Source organism: Schistocerca piceifrons, chromosome 2, assembly GCF_021461385.2.
Source record: "Schistocerca piceifrons isolate TAMUIC-IGC-003096 chromosome 2, iqSchPice1.1, whole genome shotgun sequence".
Classification (NCBI taxonomy): Eukaryota; Metazoa; Arthropoda; class Insecta; order Orthoptera; family Acrididae; genus Schistocerca; species Schistocerca piceifrons.
Window position 1 is genome coordinate 372,200,351 of NC_060139.1, and position 25,968 is coordinate 372,226,318.

The 25,968-nt window shown below is 38.9% G+C and overlaps 2 protein-coding genes across 6 annotated transcripts in view; one reads left to right on the forward strand and one right to left on the reverse strand.

The window, feature by feature from the left end:
• Window positions 1-19,168, reverse strand: part of LOC124777542 (28S ribosomal protein S7, mitochondrial) — an 84,437-nt gene extending 65,269 nt beyond the window's left edge. The window contains exon 1 of one of the 2 annotated variants that reach the window (XM_047252999.1): window positions 18,971-19,168. In XM_047252999.1, coding sequence (XP_047108955.1) covers window positions 18,971-19,035 — 65 coding nt within the window. In that variant the 5' untranslated portion in view covers window positions 19,036-19,168. The remainder of the gene's footprint in view (window positions 1-18,970) is intronic. The other variant, XM_047252998.1, reaches the window with a different exon arrangement.
• A 13-nt stretch (window positions 19,169-19,181) lies between these two features.
• LOC124777540 (dual specificity mitogen-activated protein kinase kinase 4-like) overlaps window positions 19,182-25,968 on the forward strand; it is a 135,342-nt gene continuing 128,555 nt past the window's right edge. For 2 of the 4 annotated variants that reach the window (XM_047252993.1, XM_047252995.1), the window contains exons 1-2: window positions 19,182-19,628; window positions 23,066-23,191. In XM_047252993.1, coding sequence (XP_047108949.1) covers window positions 19,586-19,628; window positions 23,066-23,191 — 169 coding nt within the window. In that variant the 5' untranslated portion in view covers window positions 19,182-19,585. The remainder of the gene's footprint in view (window positions 19,629-23,065; window positions 23,192-25,968) is intronic. The other 2 variants (XM_047252996.1, XM_047252994.1) reach the window with 1 other exon arrangement.

Below are 25,968 nucleotides of genomic sequence, written 5' to 3' on the forward strand. Positions count from 1 at the left end.
TCTACAGGAGTGTGAATGTAAAATTGATAACCAAATATCAAGCAGAAGTGAACTGAAAGACATTGGGCTTTTTACACTCACATACCAATAAATTTATTCACTAATGGTATTTGGTTTAATAATAATAGTGAATTTGGGATGAACTGAGAAATTCAAAATCACATAAATAATTTCCATATAGCTCATGTTTCATCCATGGCAAGATGTTTAGAAAGAAGTTTTACATTCTCAAGAACAAGTATTTAACAGATTGTCATCAGACATCAAGCAGGAAATTGCAAATCCCCAAATATTCAAAAATATAGAGAAAGAGGATCATATTACTCACTATTCCTATAGTTTTTCAGCATATTTGGGTCCAATGAATTGCATTTCCAAGTGCTGCAGTTGTTCCACTACTTTACATTATACTGATGGCATTATCAGCAAAGAGAACTAATTCCGCTTCCTGGATATGTGATGGAAGATCATTTATACAGAAAAACAATAACAGCAGTTCCAATATCTATTCCTGTGGTACACCCATAGTGATTATTACAGATTCTTATGATGCTATCTTATTGTGTATGCTCCCTTTGTGTACTATTAATGTAATATTTTGTAACTTATCAGTTAGGTAGGATGAAAAGCACCAGTATGATACCATGCTATTTGAACTTCTCAAGGGGGGTACTGTGAACTGCACAAGCAAATGCTTTTGATAAGCCACAGGAAATATCAGTTGTTGGCATTTTTACATTTAGTAAATGTATAACATGATTTACAAATTGAAAAGTAGCATGTTTTGGGAGAAACACTTTGAAATCAACCAAAACAAGCAGTTTCCAGAAAGATACTAAATCTTAGGTATCTAATAATATTTTCCAGTTATGCCTATGTTCTTCTGGTCACACATGCAGGCATAAATGGGGTAATGCCTATTGATAGGATATTGTGGAGAGAGTAAGGCAAATCAACTATTTCAATCTATCCAAGAAAAATTCTAACAGCAAGAGATGTGATTTTTAAAGAAAATACAGTTCAAAAGGATTTCTTGAACCTACCGTAACAGATGTATGTTCTGTTCCATAATATAATGATGAGGTGGCATGTGATGTCACATGTGAACAAACCGAAAGTGAACAGAACACTGACAATATGTCGTTGCACAGACTTCAGATCTGTCATTATCAGAAGAAGCTTTGTAAAGTAAAGGATTGCACAAAGGTTCTCAGGCAATTAAAGAAGAGTGGCAAACATACTGAAAATAGGACATAAGAAACAGCTATTTGCCCTCAGATAAAAAGCCAGTCAACACCAAGTGGATTTTCAAAATTAAAAAGGCTGTTAAAGGCGACAATACCAGTTACAAACCACATCTAGTAGTTAAACGATGCACTGAACCAAAGGGTCAGTCTACGAAGAGACACATGCTCCAGGAGTCTCCTACAATTTCATAATACACCTGTTTGCTTTAGCTTGCCAGATAAATATTATCCAAAATATATCGCTTACACATTGCTGCGGCATTCCTACAACACTATTTGAAAGAGCAGATTTATGCTAAAATCCCAGAGACTGATTTTCTCACTAGAATTATTAAGGACAAGTGCATCTAGATAGTTAAGAAAGCAGTTTGTGGGTTAAAACAATGCCATTGCAACTGGAATATTAAACTATGTAGAACCGACTTAAAACACGAACATTAATAGATGTACAACAGGTTCATATATTTATTAGAAGAACAATGTAACAGTATTATGAAAAGGAAAGTTGCTACTCACCATACAGCAGAGATGCTGAGTCGCAGAAAGGTGCAACAAGAAGACTGTCAGAAATAAAACTTTTGGCCCATAACGCCTTCGTCAAAAATAGACTCCCCCCCCCCCCCCCCCACACACACACACAACGCAACTTGCACACACATGACTGCAGTCTCAGGCAACTGTAGCCATACTACAAGCAGCAGCACCAGTCTGGCTGCTGCTCACAGTGTGGCTACAGTTGCCTGAGACTGCAGTTGTTTGTGTGTGTGTGTGTGTGTGTGTGTGTGTGTGTGTGTGGGCGTGCGCGCGCTTGCTTGTGTGTCTGTAGTCTATTTTTGACAAAAGCCTTATTGGCCGAAAGCTTTATTTGTGACAGCATTTTTATTGTGCCTATCTGTGACTCATCATCTCCACTATACGATGAGTAGCAAATTTCTTTTTCATAGTATTGTTACATTCCATCCTGGACTTTCCATTGCTAGAAGAATAATCGGATGATATATTAATTTTTGCAGTGTATGTTGGCAACATGTTGATTTTAAGTAATAACCCACAAGAGAAGGGAAGTGACAAAAAGAAACTCAAACTACAATTTACATTCAAAAATCTGGTAGTATTGAATTGTTTGGCCATCAAAACCACAAAATTTCACAAAAGGGAGTATTGTAAATGAATCAGTCTTTATATAGAATGAATACTTGATAAATGCAACATGAAGAATTGTAATCCAAAGTTGACAAACTCTGAACAAGACATACTCAGACATGACCTGTGATCCAAGACAGATGAAGAGAGAACAGTCATGAGAAATATTCCTTAAGACGAACTGTAAGCAGGGAATGTATGAACAATCAGGCACAAAATCTGCATATGCAATTGCAGTTGTAAGTCATTTCAACAATAATCCACGAATAGTGCATTGGCAAGTAACTGAAAGAATCCTGTGATACATGAAAGGACTAAAGACTGAAACTGTCACTGTCTAGTGCTGAAAATTAGGCAGGAGACACAGAGGGTAGAAAATCAGCCACTGGATTTATGATTAAATTACAAGCAGGTGCAATTTCTTGGAGCAGCAGAAACAGCCTACAGCAACTGTATCAACTATCGCAGATGAAAACATGATCTTTGCTTCAACTTGATCACGAGACACTCAGACAGCAAAGATTGGAAAATGAAATCTCTTCAGTCCTTGGAAGTAACCTAATTAGAATTTACTGTGATAATAAGTGTGTGACTGATTGTCCAAAGCAAGTGTCTCCAAATAATAAACCAAACATACTGATACCAGACATCAATTTCTTAGAGAAAAATAGAATCGGCTCAGGTTATAAAGGAACAAAGTCCAACAGAGCAGAAGCTCACTCAAATCTAGATGAAGCAACACTCACGACTACATAATCACCTAACTGAAGATTGTCATAATTCAATGATGTAAAATGTGTTAATGATGCACAAGCAATGTGACACTTCTTGCTCTTTCAGTTTAAATCTCTCTTTGAGTTTCTTTTTGTCACTTCCCTTCTCTTGTGGGTTATAACTTAAAATCAACATGTTGCCAATATAAATTTCAACAATTAATATATCATTTCCAACTTCTAACAAATACATAGACCTTTTGTACATCTATTAATGTGCAAATTTAAGACTGTTTTATTTAGCTTAATATTCTAGTTGCAACTATACTGACTAATGATTTGGTGTCACCTGAGTAACAAATACATCAGAAATGTTTTAACCATTCTAAAACTGCTCAAGTTGACTGTTGGTAATGTTACTGTGAACTGGAAAGGTGAAGGAACAACTACAGCTCTGATAAGATGAGAACCATCGAGCATTGTGGAGTGTGAGTATAAAAAATTGCAAGAAATCAATTCCAATTCCAACTGACTTCCAAAGTACTGGCTCTGAGCACTATAGGACTTAACATCTGAGGTCATCAGTCCCCTAGAACTTAGAACCACTTAAACCTAACTAACCTAAGGACATCACACACATCCATGCCCGAGGCAGGATGCGAACCTGTGACCGTAGCGGTCACGCGGTGCCAGACTGTAGTGCCTAGAACCGCTTGGCCACACCGGCTGTCTCCAAAGTACTACCAGGAGTCCAACTAGCACAATAACTCTGTGTAGGGGGTTAAAAAGAAAAAGGTACAGTGGTCAAGCAGCTTCTCATACATCATACACTTCTATAGTCAATGTTAAGCGATGCTTGAGGTGGAGTAGAGTGAGACAGTCTGATGGAAGATTAGGTGAATGCCCGGAATGTTATCTGGTATCATGTATGTACAGATGAGATGGTGTTATTGTTATGGTTTGAGGGTGTTCCACATGCTTAGGATGTAGTTCCTCTATTGTGCTTAAGAAAATGCTGAATGTGGAGGGATATGAGCACCTGTTACAGCATTGTGTACTGTATTTAGTACAGGAACAGTTTGGGTTGTTTCGAAAAACAGTCTTATGCAAACACAATTCATTTATTTCTGTATTTACGCAGACATGTTTTGAAACCTTTGTGTCATCTTCTGTGGGTCAAATTCTTATTTCTGTAAAGTACAATATGAGATTTATAATAATCAACTGTTGTATGCCTAAGAATTACAGTATGTGCAATTTGCTTTGTTTTGTTTAGACGCTCACCTTACAATTACGTTGCTAAATGAACTGCATTATTATACACCAGTTTTTTGTGCTCTTTTTCATAATTTTTTGACAGCATGTCATCTGCAAACTAGCTATGAAGACAATTAATGCATATTTATTAAGAACTGTTTCGTGGGTAGAGGTTACGTGCGTTTCTGCACTTACATTTTTTTGTCCTGTTGCGTGTCTGGATGGTTTCTCAATCAATGGTTATTTAGCTTGAAAAAGTGTGTGGAAACAGTGCACTGAATATCCATTGATCGAGACATCAACCAGACACTCAACACGATGAAAAATGTAAGTACAGAAACACACATAACCTCTAACCACGAAACAGTTCTTGATAAATATGCATTAATTTTCTTCATGCCTAATTTGCAGGTGACATGTTGTCAAGAAAACGACAAAAAAAGAGCACAAAAAACTGGTGTATAATAATGCATTTCATTTAGCGATGTAATTAAAGGTGAGTGTCTAAACAAAACAAAGCAAACTGCACATATCGTAATTCTTAGGTCTACAACAGTTAAATTATTATAAATCTCATATTGTACTTTAAAGAAATAAGAATTTGACGCAGAGAAGATGACACATAAGTGTGGAAACACGTCTGGGTAAATATAAAAATAAACAAATTGTGTTTGCATAAGGCTGATTTTCAAAACAACCCAATTTTAAATCGCTAACATGGAAGAACATCAAGAGGAGCTTCAGACCTTAGTAAAATGAGCAACAGTTTGTAGACAATGTATACTGGCATGAACAAATGTCTATGAAGTGATGATATGTACACAATAACATTCTTCAAGTGGCCTGGCCTGCTGAGTGCTCCGAATCGAACCCAACTGAACACCTTTGGATGAATTGGAAAGCTAACTGCACTTCAGGCCTCATCAGGCCACTCTCAACCCCTTGTCACAGAGATCATTTCCTTGTCGGAGATCCAGGTGCAAGACATGCCCATTCCACCCAGCCAGGACTTCCTACTCCAGTCCAGACATAGAATTATCCTACCTCACAGAGGCAGGGACATGTCTGAAAGCAGTCAATCTGTGGCCAAAAACAAAACTGACCATCCAGTGGCACAACATGCAGCTGAGCACAACATGCTTGATTTCAATGGCTGCTTCACAACCTGAGCCATCTGGATCCTTCTTTGCACGACCAGATCTTCTGAACTCCACTGACTGAAGTTATCCTTGCAACACATCCTTTACTCTTGTAATCCTCCTGGTCTCAGTCTTTGCTAACCCTCTGTCTCCGCACTCTCCATCCAACAGTTTCTCCTTCCTCTCCTATATCATCCCCTCCCAATTCACACCTCTATGTTACCTTCACCAAAAAATGCTCCCCACTTACTCTGGTGCCTGTGCACCACATGCCTAGCCCGCACCCCTGCCACACCTCCCTCTGGCATTCACAGTCATCAAACCCAGCTCAATGCTTCTGCAGTTCGGCGAGTGGTCTCCTTTACTCCTAAATTATTTAATATTAATTATTTAGCTAGTAAAATTAAGTTCAAATACAAACTGAAATCATATTTACTTGACAACCTACACTCTGTAAAAGAGTTTCTAAAAGTGTAAGTGTGTGTGTGTTTGTTTGTTTAAGAGACATGGAGAGAGACTGAAAATAGTTAAGTATAAACAATGCAATAAATCATTGGCAAGACAAGAAAAAGGACTTAGAAGATATGAGGATCTTACTAACAAAGACAAATTCAGACTAGAAGTCAAGAAATTCAAAGGTTTTCAGAAAGCTAAAACACAGAAAAAAAACCTGGTGTCTAATGGTCACATCAGAGAAAATAACTCATTCTGAGAAAATGAACATGTGTTCGAGGAAATTACCCTCTCCCTTAAAACCCACATCCTTTCGTCTTTCCCTCTCCTTCCCTCTTTCCTGACGAAGCAACCGTTTGTTGCGAAAGCTTGAATTTTGTGTGTATGTTTGTGTTTGTTTGTGTGTCTATCGACCTGCCAGCGCTTTTCTTTGGTAAGTCTCATCATCTTCATACCTTCGCCCTAGCCAGATTACACTCCCACATTTTATTTACTAAGGATTGTCTGACATTTGGCATTACCCCCAAAGGCCTCACACTTATTTAAAGTTCCCATCTCGGGTTGTAACCCTTCTTTCCGTCAGTCCCTAAACCAGTTCCAAACTGAACACTCCATTGCCCTCACCCACCTAATCCTTCACCTACACATCAACTCAGCCAATGAACACACCCGTCAACTCCTATCCTTAATAAAGTCCTCAATCTTTCCTCTCCCACATCCACACCGGCTGTTCAGAGCATCCTCCTACAGGCCAACCGCAAATTAGAACAGCATGCCACCCTCCACCTCAAAAAACTATCCAATCTCCTGGTTTCCCACCTCCGGAAAGGCAACTCACTCACCCTTCACAACCTTTCCAGCAAACCTCAACCTCCTCTCATTGCACACAGACCCAGTCTCTCCCATCTACTCAATCTCCCACTTCCAGCTCCATTCCCCCCCAAAACCTCAAAATTCTAATCAATACAATCTGGAACCACAACACCCTAATTCAGTAGTTAACCTTTCCTCCAAACCTCTCTCCCAATCCGAAACCTCTGTCCAATCCAAAGGCCTCACCTTCAGCCCTACTCCCAGATTCAACCAAACAGCCCTCGTCAAAGATTTACTGTCCTACACTCGTACTCTCTGCTGGAACTATCACTTTGCCATGAAGAAAAATGATCCTAATCCTACTCCTAATGATCCAGCTCCCCAAGACACTATCCAAATTGAACCCTGCCTGGAACAGTTCCATCCTCCGTCACAGCGGGACCCACCTCCTCTTCCTCAAAATCACCCTCTCCAAACCTTCCAGGAATTTCTCACTTCCAGCTTTGCCTCTCAATCCTTCTTAAAAAACCTTAATCCTACTCCCAACATCACCACTGCTGAAGCCCAGGCTATCCGTGATCTGAAGGCTGACCGATCCATCGTCATTCTTCCGGTGGACAAGGGTTCCACAACCGTGGTACTTGATCGTCGGGAGTATTTGGCTAAGGGACTGCATCAGCTTTCAGACAACACTACATACAAAGTTTGCCAAGGTAATCCCATTCCTGATGTCCAGGCGGAGCTTCAAGGAATCCTCAGAACCTTAGGCCCCCTACAAAACCTTTCACCTGACTCCATCAACCTCCTGACCCCACCGACACCCTGCATCCCTACCTTCTACCTTCTTCCTAAAATTCACAAACCCAATCATCCCGGCCGCCCCATTGTAGCTGGTTACCAAGCTCCCACAGAACGTATCTCTGCCTACGTAGATCAACACCTTCAACCCATTACATGCAGTCTCCCATCCTTCATCAAAAATACCAACCACTTTCTCGAACGCCTGGAATCCTTACCCAATCTGTTAGCCCCGGAAACCATCCTTGTAACCATTGATGCCACTTCCTTATACACAAATATTCCACACGTCCGGGGCCTCACTGCGATGGAGCACTTCCTTTCACGCTGATCACCTGCCACCCTACCGAAAACCTCTTTCCTCATTACCTTAGCCAGCTTCATCCTGACTCACAACTTCTTCACTTTCGAAGGCCAGACATACCAACAATTAAAGGGAACAGCCATGGGTACCAGGATGGCCCCCTCGTACCCTAACCTATTTATGGGTCGCTTAGAGAAAGCCTTCTTGGTTACCCAGGCCTGCCAACCCAAAGTTTGGTACAGATTTATTGATGACATCTTCATGATCTGGACTCACAGTGAAGAAGAACTCCAGAATTTCCTCTCCAACCTCAACTCCTTTGGTTCCATCAGATTCACCTGGTCCTACTCCAAATCCCATGCCACTTTCCTTAACGTTGACCTCCATCTGTCCAATGGCCAGCTTCACACGGCCGTCCACATCAAACCCACCAACAAGCAACAGTACCTCCATTATGACAGCTGCCACCCATTCCACATCAAACGGTCTCTTCCCTACAGCCTAGGTCTTCGTGGCAAACGAATCTGCTCCAGTCCGGAATCCCTGAACCATTACACCAACAACCTGAAAACAGCTTTCGCATCCCGCAACTACCCTCCCGACCTGGTACAGAAGCAAATTACCAGAGCCACTTCCTCATCCCCTCAAACCCAGAACCTCCCACAGAAGAACCCCAAAAGTGCCCCACTTGTGACAGGATACTTTCCAGGACTGGATCAGACTCTGAATGTGGCTCTCCAGCAGGGATACGACTTCCTCAAATCCTGCCCTGAAATGAGATCCATCCTTCATGAAATCCTCCCCACTCCACCAAGAGTGTCTTTCCGCCGTCCACCTAACCTTCGTGACCTCTTGGTTCATCCCTATGAAATCCTCAAACCACCTTCCCTACCCTCTGGCTCCTACCCTTGTAACTGCCCCCGGTGTAAAACCTGTCTCATGCACCCTCCCACCACCACCTACTCCAGTCCTGTAACCCGGAAGGTGTACACGATCAAAGGCAGAGCCACGTGTGAAAGCACCCACGTGATTTACCAACTGACCTGCCTACACTGTGACGCATTCTATGTGGGAATGACCAGCAACAAACTGTCCATTCACATGAATGGACACAGGCAGACCATGTTTGTTGGTAATGAGGATCACCCTGTGGCTAAACATGCCTTGGTGCACGGCCAGCACATATTGGCACAGCGTTACACCATCCGGGTTATCTGGATACTTCCCACTAACACCAACCTGTCAGAACTCCGGAGATGGGAACTAGCCCTTCAGTATATCCTCTCTTCTCGTTACCCACCAGGCCTCAACCTCCGCTAATATCAAGTTGCCGCCGCTCATACCTCACCTGTCATTCAACAACATCTTTGCCTTTGTACTTCCGCCTCGACTGACATCTCTGCCCAAACTCTTTGCCTTTACAAATGTCTGCTTGTGTCTGTGTATGTGCGGGTGGATATGTGTGTGTGTGTGTGCGAGTGTAAACCTGTCCTTTTTTTCCCCTAAGGTAAGTCTTTTCGCTCCCGGGATTAGAATGACTCCTTACCCTCTCCCTTAAAACCCACATCCTTTTGTCTTTCCCTCTCCTTCCCTCTTTTCTGATGAAGCAACCGTTGGTTGCGAAAGCTTGAATGCCATGAGGGAAAAATATATCTAAAAACAAAGATGATGTGACTTACCAATCGAAAGCGCTGGCATGTCGATAGATACACAAACAAACACACAAAATTCAAGCTTTCGCAACCAATGGTTGCTTCATCAGGAAAGAGGGAAGGAGAGGGAAAGACAAAAGGATGTGGGTTTTAAGGGAGAGGGTAAGGAGTCATTCTAATCCCGGGAGCGGAAAGACTTACCTTAGGGGGAAAAAAGGACAGGTATACACTCGCACACACACACATATCCACCCGCACATACAAAGACACAAGCAGACTGCTTGCATATAAATGGTCAGCACGTTGCCTTATTTTTCACGAACAAAGCGTAATGTAATTGAAAATCCTACTCACTCCAAATCCCACCGAGAAGTCGCAATAATGGTCCATGGAACACACAAATAATTGACTAACTCTGGTGTCATCCCTTTTAAGGTTTTCACAAACTTTCTGTTTGCTGCAGAGACTGCTTCTCCCTACCAATACATCTTTTTGGTATTCCTGCATCACACAATAAGTATCGGGCCTTTTCTAATAATAATTTTTTTTACATCTCTGTCACTCCATTTTGTTTCTGTGTGTAAAGTACAGTTGTTGGATATCTTATTTCTTCATTCTTTAAAAAGTTTGATAGTTCCAACTTAGTTTCATGTTACATGGATCATTCTGCACGATAAATGATAATAATGCGGAACAAGTCATTTTACATACACACTGCTAATTAATTTGGAAATGTGGCTAAATACTGAATCTTTCTAAGGCTTTTATTAAAATTTTATTTTAATGTAAATATGTGAATTTGTAATTTCTACCCACCACCTTTTACACATTACCATAGTAGGAATTCTGCTACAGAATACAAAGAGGTGCCAAGCAGAAACTTTTTCAGTTTGTTTTCAAATTTTAGCCTGCTGTCTGTCAGACATTTTATATCACTGGGTAAGTGATCAAAAATTTTTGTTGCAGCATCAAGTACCCCTTTTTGTGCTTAACACAACCTTAATGTGGAGTAATGAATGTCATTTTCCTTCTGTTATCGTAATTATGTGCATCATTGTTCATTTTGAACTGTAGTAGGTTATTTGCAACAGACTTCATCTACACCTACATGGTTACTCTGCAATTCACACTTAAGTGCCTCACAGAGGGTTCACTGAATCATTTTCATACTACTTCTCTACCATTCCACTCTTGAATGGCGCATGGGAAAAAGCAACAACTAAATCTTTCCGTTCGAGCTCTGATTTCTCTTATTTTATTGTGATGATCTTTTCTCCCTATGTAGGTGGGTGTCACAACAAAATATTTTCGCATTTGGAAGAGAAAGTTGGTGATTGAAATTTCGTAAATAGATCTCGCCGCAAAGAAACCCGCCTTTGTTTCAGTAACTGCCACCCCAACTCGCGTATCATATCAGTGACACTTCACACCTATTGCACGATAACATGAAACGAGCTGCCCTTCTTTGCACTTTTTCAATGTCCTCGGTCAATCTTACCTGGTAAGGATCCCACACCGCAAAGTAATATTCCAGCAGAGGACGGACAAGTGTAATGTAGGCTCTCTCTTTAGTGGGTTTGTCGCATCTTCTAAGTGTTCTGCCAACAAAGCGCAGCCTTTGTTTCGCCTTCACCACAATATTAAAAATGTGGTCTTTCCAATTTAAGTTGCTCATAATTGTAATTCCTAGGTATTTAGTTGAATTGACAGCCCTTAGATTTGTGAGATTTATCGTATACCCAAAATTTATTGAATTTCTCTTGGTACCCATGTGGATGACCTCGCACTTTTCTTTGTTTAGTGCCAATTGCCACTTTTCGCACCATACAAAAATTCTCTCTAGAGGAATAAATATACTGTGAAGCAGTAGACAGAATGCTCAACTCCTTAAACAGATGTCTACAAAATGGCTGCAGGCTAGTGCCACATATTATTGTTACAGCATGTTTCTGGGCAATGCATACTTTCTTTCTTAAAGATTAGTTACTCCAGAACATAATATATGACATTAATGAATGAAAATATGCAAAATATGTCATCTTACTGATATGTCTACGCCCAAGATTTGCAATGATTGTAAGTGTAAATGTGGCTGAACTAAGATGTTTTAGAAGTTGGAAACTGCACTTTTTCCAGTTTAAATTCTCATCAATATGGACATGTAAGAATTTTTAAATTTCCATCCTATTTTTTAATGCCTCACCATGTGTTAACCTATCATTGGTGTAGTACTCCCAGATGTACAGAACTGAATATGTTGTGTTGTTTTAAAATTGAGGGTGACATAATTCATGAAAAACAACTCAATCATACTTTTAAGAACATTGTTTCTGTATGTATGTTTGGTGCTAGTGTCATTCGCAAAAAGAACTAACTCTGTTTTTGTATATTAGTTGGAAGATCATTTACATATATGAGGAATGACAGTGGTCCAAAGATTGAGCCTTGGGAAACTCAGACGTGATTTCTCCCCAGTCAGAATTATGTTCCCAGATTATATTGGCTGAATTACTAAATAAAACTTTCTGCATTCTTTTGGTTAGATATTGCATTATTCATCGGTTGGCTAGAGCATCAATCCCATAAAACTTCAATTTATCTAGGAGAGTACTATGATTCACATTGTCAAATGCCTTAGAAAAATCACAGAAAATACCAACTGGTGCTATATTATTGTTTAATGCTTGCAAAATTTGGTGAGTGAACACGTAAAAAGCATTCTCAGGTGAGCAACCCTTCTGAAGCCCAAAGTGAGATTTGTTGAGGTTATCATTGTTGCTAAGGTGACATATTATTCTAGAACATATAACCTTCTCAAAAATTTAGGAAAATGACATAAGCAGTGAAACAAGTTGGTATTTATTGACATCTCTTTTATCACCTTTTTTACAGAGGTTCTTAACAACTGATTCTTAACTGATATATACCATCAGTCTCCCTGGAAAAACTGTCTTGAGTCCGTGATGCATAACATATTTCCCACAAGACTGGGTGTATTATACGGGAAGAAATCTTTAGCAGTCTTTTGGAAACACTGTAAAACCTAGATATGCTTTCATTTTTAAGAGAATGTATAATTTTCTTAATTTCAAAAGGAGAAGTAGGTGATAGTCCATATGATTGAATTCTATGAGAGTTATTTTTTCCACATACTACCGTGATTTTCTCTTGAGCTGTTTGTCCCTGCGCTTTCTATTATATTTAAGAAATGATTATTAAATATTTTTGCTACATGTGCTATTTGTTCACATATCCTTCTCTTTGTCAACACACAATATAAAAATTTTACTACCAATCTGTTTTCCCACCACCTTCTTGAAGTCTCTGATAATTTCAGGTACTTTCACTAAGTGTATACAAAAATATTTATATTGAATTATCATCTAGTTGTGTCAGAAACTGTCTAGTACCTCCAAGTGGCATTGTTTGCATTGATCCACACAAGTCAGATTGTACCAATTCAAGAATACTTTTTGCTCTCAATTCAGAATGCTGAAAAGGCAGTCTTGTCTGTTTACCTTCCTAATAATCAACACATGACATATACAGGGTGTCCAGGAACACTTTCAATTATTTATTGCACAAGACCCAAACATTGTACAGATTATCATACATATGTCATTTTGAAGAGAAACCCTGAAAGTAAAGCTGACCTCAGGGAAGATCAGTTTCAATTATAAGGAAATGTAGGAACATGCAAGGCAATAGGTTAAGGAAAAGCAAATGTGTGTTACAGCACTTGTAAATTTAAGGAAAGCTTTTGACAATGTTGACTGGAATACACTCTTTGAAACTCTGAAGGTAGCTGGGGTAAATTATATGGTGTGAAAGGCTACCTACATCTTGTACAGGATCTAGACGGCAATTATAGGAGTCGAAAGCCATAAAAGGGAAGCAGTGGTTGAGTAGAAAGTGAGACAGGATTGTAGTCTATGCCTGATGTTATTCAATCTGTACATTGAGCAAGTAATAGAAGAAACCAAAGAAAAATTTGTGTATGAATTAAATATCAGGGAGAAGAAATAAAAACTTTGAAATTTTCTGATGACATTGTAATTCTGTTGGAGACCGCAAAGAAATTTGAAGAGCAGCTGAATGGAATGAATTGTGTCTTGAAAAGGAGGAAAATCAGATGATGCTAAGAGAATCAGATCAGAGCAAGACACACTAAAGGCAGTAGACAGGTTTTGCTATTTGGGCAGTAAAATAACTGGTGATGGCCAAAATAGAGGGAATATAAAAAATAGACTTGCAATGTCAGGAAAAGTGTTTCTGAAGAAGACACATTTGTTAACAATGAATATAGATTTAAATATCAGAAAGGTTTACTGAAGGGGCATAATCTGTATCACTTCAGACAGGGGAGTTACCTTCATAGTCTTGAATGTTATAAATTTTAAAATGCTGTATCTCTGTATCAATTCTAGATATTTGTTAGAGTATTTTTAATTAGAAAGATAATTGCTTTATGATTACAATGGTATCCTCCATTTGGACATATCTGTCAATTTTTTTTTACTGTCGCCTCTTGATTTTTTTTTTATAATTTACAGAAAAAAATGTCAATCCAGAAAAGTTACATTTCTTTTCTCCGTTGATTAGTACTATGTAGTACTATATTCTCTGTAAAGTAGAGCTTCCACTTTTACGTTGAACAAGTTTTATTTTAAAAAATCATTTTTTTAACTTTCAGGGGAAATCTATGACTTCACTGAAGTTGTTTCTTACTAATTTCTTTGTTGCAATGTTTATTTCTATTGTCTTTGTTGCAGTTATTTCTTATCACTTTCTCAGTTGCAGTTATTTCTTTTCACTTTCATTGCTACAGATATTTCTTACACTTCGTTGTAGTTTCCCATTGCAGATTTCTGAATTGTAGCTGTTAAGTACTAATTTGTTTACTGAAGAGGCTCCTAAGAAAGCTGAGACCATCTACTGAGTTCTGTGTTTTTGTGGGGAATTTGCCAGCTGACACAGTTGCAGTGTGTTTTGTGAAAAGGACTGCTTGAAATGTCTTCTGACTGGGGCGACAGGACAGTGAAGTGTGCTGACTATTTGCATATCCATAAAAGAGTGCTATATATGACAAACAAAATAACAGACTTCGTTCAGGTTAGGAATAAGTGTTTTCATTTGCAATCTCTGTTTCAAAGTGAAGATGCTTCCAGTGACGACTTTTTGTGTTCTAAGTGTTCTCACAAAATAACAACAATGACAGTATCTTAACAAGGTGAAGCCTCCCAAGGTGCAGATGATGGAGATTTTGCATCAATCAGTCAACTACAGAGGTAGGTGTTAGTACTGTTAGGAAATCATGGTCAGTGAAGTCAAGTCATAAGCTCTATGCATCACGAAAGTGCAGAGAGATTACTAAAGGTATGGATGAATACACTACAGCAAAACTGACCACACTCTTCAAAGTAGAAATTCCATCTTCAGAAGAAAATGAAACAAAGCACTCTTGTACCTCTTGCCAGGAATTTTTCACAAATATTAATTCATCTCTTGAATACTGTGCAGCCTACAGTGAAAAGGAGCTCAAGTTCAAATAGTGCAGTAATTTTTATCTGGAAGATAAATGGGACTGTTCTCGCCAGAGTGCCAACAAAAAAGACACTATAACTGTAACAGTTGAAGGTCAAAAAGTTGTGAAAGTGAAGATGCCAATGACTCGCAGTATTAAAGAAACTTTTGCAATTTATAAGAGCAACTATACAACTTCACATATTGGAAGATCAAAATTTTATGCACTATTGCCAAATTGGGTAGTTCCACACCCATCTAGAGAAGTCTGTTTATGTGTGCACTGCGAAAATTTTGAATTGTGTGAGGTAACTTCGAAGAACTAACTGAAGCACGTGACATATGACACCTTGGTTGGGCATGTGAAGTCATTAGTAGTCTGTGATGTTGTAGCAGCACTACCATTTGGGATAGGAAAAGTCAGTTTTGGTGCAATATTTCAGAGCACACAAGTTGCAGCCAGGCACAGGCCTGTTGACAGTAAGTTATGCTACCAGCGGTTGTGACGCAGAATGGAGGCCACAGGGCCATAGATCCGCTGAAAAGAGTAAACACAGCGGTTTTGCATGTCGCAAATCACAGGCAGAAGGGACCCACTGGCCAACCTAGCATGTTATGAGTATGTGATGCATACGGCAAAACAGAGGCACACAACCGCGTATAAATAGGTGCAGGCTTCTAACGGGATTCATTCAAGTGTGGCAGCTCTCCTGGATGGCGGGGCGTGTAACACCACCAGCTACACGCAGCAGCAGATGGGGCGACAGCATTCCAGCTCACGGTGGGTCACTGGTTCGACCCTCTGAGGCCAACGCAGGGTTTGTAGCCAGCCAGTGGCAGGCCACTCCATGGCTCGCTACTGCGGGCAGTCTGGCTTCCAACACACGCCAGAGGCATACCGAGGTGAGGGCCACAGATTTGGATGCCGGATCGTGGGTGCTTGTTGTTGTCACGATCTTAGCAACGCCGGCGAGAAGCACACAGCTGGCGGCCTGCGGCTCACACCGAGCGGCGCTGAGTCGGCTGCCGGCATCCTGATGACGACGTAACTCTGCTGCTGTACAGGGCCGACACACAGCAGGGCAATACAATTTTGCACATCTGAGACCTGATCCTTTACAAGTTTACACTCAGTTATTGCAAATTCTCACAAACTATCTTCATCAGTATGAATTTCCCTGATATATTCTTGAATTTCATTACGTACAAGTTCGCATTGTTGAAGCATTTGAGTATGAATTACGTTTTTAGAAACATTTAATTTATGATCTAGTGTACTGACTAAACCTTCCCCCAAATGCTAAGTTTCTTGACTGGATAAGGGAGCATTTCCTTCAGACTGATTAATTAAAGTTGGAATGTTTTGTCACAACATCTTTCTCTTAGTGGAGGGATATGTAGTGATACATCCCATTCCTTGAATAAGAGGTATCATGCCCTTAAATTCATACCATAGCATCCAAATATGTTCATGACTGAAAGTAGTTGATAAGTGGTGAGCACCCCCATTGTTAGGAGGCGTTTTAAATTGCAGGTGCTATTTGCAGCTACAAGGTCTAAAATATTTCCATTGCATGTGGTCTCTCAGACTAGCTGCTCAAAGCATTTTTCGGAAAATGTATTCAAAAACACTTCACAAGACTACCTGTCTGTACTAAATGCAATGAATCCACAGACTTCCCAGTCTATACTTAGTAGGCTAAAGTTGCCTCCAACTAATAATATTGCATGATCTGGTTAATTCCACATTAGTGCCCATAGTCTGTGGTTGAATGCCTAATTTAAAGCTGTCAGTGGAAACAGGTGACTGGAAAAAAAAAAAAAAAAATCTAGACCTGTTACTCGTGTCCAGATAACTTCACAGCCATATTAAGATTCAGCCTCAACAGAGACAACATTTTTGTTGACTGCAATGGACACTACTCCTCCTATGGCATCTGAACTTTCTTTCTGATTTACATTAGGCTACATGACTTGCTAAATATTTCAAAGCACCCTATTTCGAGTTTCAGCCAGCTCTCTGTTCCAAAAATTTTGACAAGTCGATTTGTCTTTATTCTTAATGCAATCTGATTATGTGATTTTGCTATCTGTGAGTCAACTAGTGAGTGTTCATCAGAGTACTTCCGGGAGTGGGAGACCATGTGTAACCACAAGTATTAATGCTCCACTGACCAATCAAGGAGGGGAGTCCTGCAATTCTCCGCCTAATAATGCAGATCCACTAGTGCCAGCTGTCCATATGAGCTGAGGATGCCCTCACAACCCCAGTGACTGGCATCAATGATGCTGACATGAGCCAACTGTCAAATCATTCCTCCCACGTGCCAGGGGAAGATCTGTGTCGGGCACACTATGAGGTGGCTCAGCAGGGTGAAACAAATGACACATGAGATGTCCTAAGCAATGCACCAAATTCTGCACCACTGCTACATCCCGAGGCAGCACCCTGAAGACAGGTGGTCATAGACAAAAGTGCATTCAATTGTCCGTGAACTGCGGGCAGCTCTTCCTGCGTCTGCACACATCCTATCCATTGCAGCAGAAGTAAACTACAAAATCACTCAGAGAAACCTAAATATGCAACTTGCTATCCTCCTGAGGTGTCACCAATAGAGGCTGACTCTTTACTGAGTTGTGTACTGGCTGTTCAAAAGTAATGACTTATGTGCTACTGACTGCCTGAATCAAAAACATACATAGAATTTAAAAATTAAACTATGAAGAAAATACAGAAAAAGCTAAATACATAACTAGCTGTTCTGCTGATGCATATTAGGTGACAGCTAGAACCTGACTGACTATGGTGGAACGAATGGTTGCTGGTTTCCCAAAACAAACAACTGAATGACAACTGTGCTATAGACTGCCTGAATCTACACTTCACAGTTACAGTAAACCTCTCAAATAGAAAAACATATGTGGAATTTTAAGAGATATGCTACAACCAGAACACAGAAAAAGCTAAATATATAATTTGCTGCTCTGCTGATCCATAACCCTGGACAACTTGCCTAACTGTAATCAATAGATGTGGTATGAAGTGCCCTGAATATATGTGCAACAAGTTTACAACATCTATCATTACACAAACGTCAGATGCTGATAAAAACGAAATGAGTGTATGGCATAACTGGCTGGAAGACATGTCTGAGGTTGTTTGGCCACTTGGTGCAAGTCTCCCTATTTTGAAGAAGAAGATGGGACGAAATGATTAGGACAACACAAGTATCAAGTCACTAAGTGAAGAAAATCTTCAAATTGGACAGGTATCGAACCTGGGGTCCCATATCCAGACTTTTGCAGTAACCACCAGCCCACGAGCTGCAGACAGTCAGCTGCTGGTACCTTGCTCCTTTCCTATGTAATATATCTAAAGAGATGTTCATATTCAGAAGCTTTGGATAGAACACGCACTGCAACAAGCCATGCTGTGCTGGCGAGGCTTCATACAGTCATACTTCAAACGTATGGGTGTATATGGAAACGTTTATAGATTGCTTTGAGGAATCTCTTCTCCCACATGCCAGGATTTCTGATCGTGGCAGTTTACTATTTCACTTCAGCCGAGGCGTTCTTCGGCTCCGAAGTGTTAATGGTATAAAATTTGTTTCCCCCAAAATACAAAAAAGCTATATAAACCACTGGATGTCTTCAAGCATTGGAGTGATTGTGTACAATGACGAGTAGGAGGATGTCAGCCAGTGTGAGTGAAAATCATTCGCGCTACTTTGAGGAAACGATTAGGCAGTTTAGAGAAGAGTTCATTTGCGCTTGTGGAAAGATGGCTCTAGAAAAAATTCACAGAGTACAGATATGTGCACAAAGTGCTGGAGATTATGAAAATATGGAACGACACTGATTGTTATTATTATTATTCGTAATTTATGTTGCTTCTCTTGCCAATAAATATATCAGACAAAGATACCTGACACTGTTGTTAGTGACATTTATTGTTCCAGCACACGTTTCGAACACTTTACACAATAGCATATTCGTCTGTTTAATCTCCAACCTTCGTAGTATTCATACGAAAATATACACTCGCTCAAATTAAAAACAAACTTCACCATCCAGACATTACTCTACGCGTCACAGCTAAACTCTTTGCTGCATTTCAAGGATCTTAATGGCACAGACAAAACGCCACAGCATGTAAACATTTCTGCAAAGGTATTTGTGATGCCTGTTAATCAATGAATTCTGCATTACGCACTGAAAGGGTGGTGAAGATAAACTACACATCTACAGTTAAAAAAACGTTAACAATGAGTGAAAGTTTAATAAAACGTAGTTCTGTGCGAGTTCTTCGAACAGTGAGATAAATGTGTTAGTAAACTTTATAAGTGGAAAGCAGGTGCGCGAAGATATTCTCTCGCTAAGGTCCTAGCTTGGATAGGAGTTGTTGTTATATACCTATAACAGATGGTTTTTATTATTGGGGGTGAGCACTTTCTTTTATTGAAAGTACGAGAGAAAGTGTCTTAAAGTGGCGGAAATTTCGTATTTATTTTTGCTGAGGACAGTAATCAAAAATTTCAATATGGCGGAACCCCAAGGAAATTCTTCAAATCAAATGAACCAAGGTGTGTTTTTGTCAACCAGTCTAAATGACATACTGCTTTTATTTAAAATATGTGAAGTGTATTTTATTCAAATGTTCATTAGCTTTGAATGTCCATTTATTTGCAATATTAGCGGCTGATAAAGTGTAAGTAGTAGTTACAGCATTTTCATGACATGTCAATAGAGCTGTTTAATTTGTAAAGTTTTTGTATACCAACCCTCATTTTTTTAATTTGTCATCCATTAAATCTTGCTAGTATTGATTGTCCAGTTCCAAATATTCAGGCTTAAAACATAAGCGTTGTCAACTAAATAATGAACTGTCATTACTGGTAGTATAATAAAACGCCCAAGATTGTTGACAGCTCACAGAATTTTTAATCAACGTATGCATATAATTGATATTAAATTAATATACTTTAGTTATTGAAGTTTCATGTGATAGTGTGATCTCAAGCGTTTAGAAATTATACCCTCTAGAGGACAATATTTTTGTAACTTATTGTCCAACTTGGTGCAAAGTTTGTGATTTACATTGTCACAGGGAAGACACTTTCACTGTAAAATTTAGAAAAAGAAGCATTATGCGCTATTTATTTCTATCCATTAGTTTGTCCATGGATCATTTTGACAATGGTATGAAACACACCAAGAAATACATTAGAACAAATAGATAGTATATAAATGCGAAGAAAATTAAAATTGTAGAATAAACACTGTCTATAATTGCCATTCAGAACATACCTCAGAAAATGCAATACACTAGATGTAACATTTATTTTGTTTGATATTCTGTGTATTCACATTTGATTTATTATTTTATTTGTTTATTTGTTCTTGCACCATTCACTACAACAAAGTTGGACATGTCATATACCATACTTAAATAATAAACAAATATATAAAACATAAACAAAATAGCATAGGACTAGGTAAGGAAAGGGCAGGAAGTCGACCTTGGGCTAATAAGTGGAACTATTCCAGCACTTACTTTATAGCAGTTTGGGAAAACCATCAGAAACTCAAGTCAAGATGTCCAGACCGAGTATAAAACCAGCTTCTCCCAAATACAAGTCCATCTTGCTCGGTGCACGATTAAAAAAGAGAACCACATATACGTAGTCTTCAAAGATATTGCAACACACAAAAGAATGATAAACAGTGATATAACTTGAACATGATATATTGCACTTCTGAGGAGGGGTGGGGTGGGGGGGGGAGGGAAGAATCCACATGGATGAATATAAACCCTGCCGAAAAGTGTTACACATGAACGCTTGCTGCCACAATATGCATCACAACCAACCTTTGCCAGATGCCTTCTCTGAGAGAGTATATTGCACTGTATCTGGAACAAACAAAGCCAACAGTAGAAATATATTTTTGTAGAGACAGACACAGCAGAGATGGTACATCAGTCAACAGATTGAAAAGTAGTACTCAACAATAAACAAGGGCCTTTTAATACTAAATGCTAACACATTCACGTACATTATAGAAACACTTATTGACAAGAAATTATGTTAATCCTGTTGTAAAAGCTGTTTCCTTCTCCAACATCTTAATGAATGTTGGCAGTGGATTGTGAAGAATGACACTAAATGGCTCAGATTTCGTTGAGTGTGAGTTACTTTTACTTGTTCTATATGGAGGGTCGCCTCAGTGGCGAGTATTATTACTGTGGTAATTGGTATTGGTTTGCAGTTCGCCATGTTTAGCTCTGATCAGCATCACACATTTGTAAACTTACAGTAAGCACACACAACTTTTACCTAGGACCTTGCAGTGGACCTCAGGGGAGCTCTGTGACAAGATTAAAATCAGGTTCCTTCTGAGAAGCAAATTTTTTCTTCACATTAAGTGTCATCCTATTGGCATTGAACCATGAATCAAAGGACTTGCGCAGTTATTGCGGACAGAGAGTTCTTATCACCACTCAGTATGAAACTAGTGTCATCTCAGACAACATAATCTTAGCTGCATTTTTAGGTCATATATAATGAAGAGAACGGGGCCAAAACACTACCCTGTGATTCACCTATTTCAACTTTCTTTGCATCAGATACTAGTCTGATTTTATAACTAAAATGAATTGATGTGACTTCCACAACAGGTGTTGTTGTTGTTGTTGTTGTTGTTGTTGTGGTCTTCAGTCCAGAGACTGGTTTGCTGCAGCTATCCACGATACTCTATCCTGTGCAAGCTTCTTCATCTCCGAGTAACTACTGTAACCTACATCCTTCTGAATTTGTTTAGTGTAGTCATGTTTTGGTCTCCTCCTATGATTTTTACCCTCGGCACTTCCCTCCAATACTAAATTGATGATCCCTTGATGCCTGAGAACATGTTGTACCAACTGACCCTTCTTCTAGTCAAGTTGTGCCACAAATTCTTCTCCTCCCAAATTCTATGCAGTACCTCCTCATTAGTTATGTGATCCATATTTGTATCACTCAGAAGGCCATATTGATTACTGTTCAGTTGATTGTGGTCATATAAGTACTTGATGATTCTCTGTTTCATTACTCTAGCTCAATTACTTAGAGAATGCTGAGAAAAGTGATATGGGTTGACAATTTTCAATTTTATGCCTGTTATTACTCTCAAATAGGTGTATTTCCTTCTGAGATTTTTAGTCTCTGGGAGGAATGCTCTGTCAGTAAATGATGAATTAACAGTGTCAGTTAAGGGCTTTGCAGTATGTAAATATTTAGGAGTATAATACTTATGTTTCTCCTGACTTGTGAAATTTAACTGTTTGGGAAGCATTTATAAAGTAATCATTTATATAGTGTGGCAGTTGATACTCTTCATTTAGCAAACACAATTGTAATAGGCTATTAAAAGGCTGTTTCACATCGTAATATTTATTAAAGCCTTGTTAGCAGTTACTTGAAGTAAATGCTGCTCTTATATCTTGTGGAATATTTGTAGTGGTACGGTATTTTTGTTTAAAAAAAGAATTGAGAATTACAGGGGCTGCAGTAACTGTATTTGACTTTTTAGCATTCCTGCACCATCCTTTGTTGCTGATAGTTCTTTTAACTACAAATTCCAGAATTTACCTAGTCTGCTAGTTATCATTTTATACAAGTACTAGTTCTTTCCCCATATGGTATGCAAAACTATAAAGCCATCTGTCACCTTTGACACAAAGTAATGCATGATTCTGTAAATGTTTAGTTGTTTATCAGATTCTTAAAATTTTGAGCACATGTAGGTCTATGTGGAATGAATGTGCAAATACACAATGAATTTTTGTCAGAGTGAAATAAAGTAAGTGCGCCATAACAAATGTTAAATCTAGATATGGTTTTAACAATACAGAAGACGCAAGCCTTAATCACAAAAGACCTAATAATACCAGTACTGATATTATTATTATTATTATTATTCTTACTGTTAGTAATCTAATATTAAATACAGCTACTATTATCATGTTTATTTTTAATTCCAGTTTCACACTATTGCAGTGGTTTCAGTCCCAATTTTGAAGTCAAGAAACCTACATCCATTGGTGAAAATACATACAAAAGCATTAATAAAGATACAGACAGATGCTTTACTGAGAGTACAGACAGAGGTATTAATGAAAAAGATTATTGTAAATACAGTCATGCTTAGACAACATATCTGTGGACAGTAGAGAGAATTTGTACTGTAATTGGTTTCTTATAATTTGATAGGTGATGAGGTTTATGGATTTAGAGAAACCTTTATGGACAGTTCCTCTGAGTAAAATAACAGTTTGGTTTTTTTTTTTTTTCCCACTCTAGCTGAAATGCCAAGTTTGCATATTTTGTAAAGTTTTCACCTCCTTGTACTATGCCTGTTTTCCTTGGGCAGAAAAGATGCAACAGGAAGGAGAGGAAATTTCCATTACTTGTTTTAAGTTATGAGATGTGATATATATAGTGCAGCTGTCTTGTGTATGAAGACTGTGTGACTGGTTTATGTTTGGGATGCATGACTGTCAAGATCATGCCCTATTTGTTTCTAGTATTATGGCACATCATTTCCTTGTTACCTAATGGGGCATTAAAATACCATTTGATAGTGTTTGTTGTTATAACAATCAAGTAAGTTTATTTGAATCAGAATTGATGTGATTAGCTGTTGTTAGTCAGTGCAGTGTCAAATCCCCTAAGGTTATCACTGTGACCATTTTAAACTATTTGATTGAATTTGAATGATTCTTTTTTTTCCCCACATATATACATTTCATCATTCTGTGTCAACATGTAGCTACCAAAACACTTACCTGGGAAACTTTTTAAGAGACGGTTTCTCAGTAAGAGACTGCTGTTGTGTGACGAAAGTAGGGATAAGATTCAGTGATTGTGATTGTTGTTTGTATTTCAACTACTTTCCAATATTTTTTGTGCTGCATTTTATTTCCAAAACAATTCTGATGGAATATGATTTGTTTTAAACAATATGTCTGGAGTTTGGGAGCTCTCCTACTACCCATATTTTATTTCTACACTGGTTGGAGCTTGCATGGTTACCTGTTGTGTGTCTGTGTTTTTGTTTTTTTCCACAAGTAATATGGAGGGCTTTACATTTGCCATGGCACAGTTCAAAACAAGTGACTTCTCATCATTTGCGAAATATGGCAGAATAACAAGACGTGTTTCTTAAAATAAACAAAAGACATTTCACAAAAAAAAATTAAGCATGTACATCGACAGGCCTACAATGAAAATGTAAATAATGTCGTGGATAACTGAAAGATAATTGGGGGGGGGGGGGGGGTATTGGACAGGAATGGGTTGAAAAACAAAGAACAATCTTCAGTTGGGTGATTTTGGTTATCATACTTGAAATGAGCGAGGCCATACATAGTAGAATTTGTGTGATGGTTGTATTTTTCCTTAATGCATTCTTTCAGAAAACATATGGTTGCAAAAATGGACTTGGCAGGGACTGCATATGACCTACAGTGAGTGAGGCTCCTTATTAATATGCAGTGGTGGGACTCATAATGGGAGAGACTGTCACAGCTGTTAGCTAGAGCAGTTTCAAATTTCATAAATGTTTGAGCACTACATGACTCATATCCTGGAGAGCATACAGTATACCACTCATTGAAGCCATGATAATTGCTAAATGTATGTGGCGGGCTTACTAAACTGCTGTCCCATTGATTTGGATGGAAACCGCAAACTTCTTCAAAGCATCTAAATTCCTTCAAAGAGAGTGTGTGTGTGTGTGTGTGTGTGTGTGTGTGTGTGTGTGTGTTTCCCTCTCTCCCATTCTCCTTCTCACACTCCTCTGTACACTGAAGTGCAAGATTTATGGGCAAAAGTAGCTTTTGGATGATTTGTTACTGCTAAGTAACATAGCTCAATGAAATTTGGACTATACATCAAAAGAAATACAACAGTATAGTACAGAAAGTTACAGAAAGAAGTCCACAATGAGATGAACAGAAATAGCAGTTTTATTCAAAGACAATAATTGCGCTGAAGTCACCACAACCCAAGATGGTCTCTTGGATATTATAAATGGCTGGACATGGTTCTTAATAGAGTGTGTGATTATCATTAGCAGCAGTGCATGTTCTGCAGCGTACTCCCATGCAGGACATGTTCTTGTGATAGGGTGTTCATTCTTCCATCAGCTATTCACAACTACTGGTTTACCATTGATGCATGTGGATGTGCTGCAGTTTATTTTCCCAATGCATCCCACACATGCTCAATAGGATTTAGTTAGGGGAAGTGGCAGGCCCATACATTCACTGAATATGCTCTCATTCCAAAAACTACTACTACTACTACTCCTGTACTGTTCAGTGTGGTCACACATTGTCATCCATAAAAATGAAGTTGGCACTGAATGCACCCCTGGAAAGATTCACATGGGGAAGTAGTACAGTGTGACAACAGTATTGACCAGTGAGTGTACTGTGTTCAAAGATTTGGATGTCAGTAATCCCATGCAACATTGTGCGTCCCTCGACCTGGACCACGAAAACGATCACCTTTGACAATGCTGAACATACCCTCAGATGGCAAGAGGGGGAACATCATCTGCTCAGTGGCAAGAGCCATAATGTTTTAGAATGCAAACTGTTGGCAGTTGCCGCTTACTTCTTTCTTGTGAATTGCTGTCTATGTCCAAACTCATGTCAGAATGTCTGGCTGTAAAGTTGTTGTTATTTTCGTATCCATGACAGTACAATAAAATTATTTACAAAATCAAACATATCTACAATATATACACAGGATTTTACACAAGTCAAATTGGTTTTGAGGCCCGGAAATTGGCAGTCTTGATTGCTGGAACATTTGCTGTGACCAGGTCATCAAGTGTGCAGGATTGAGGCAACTTTGGGCAGATCAAGAGGTGTGCATC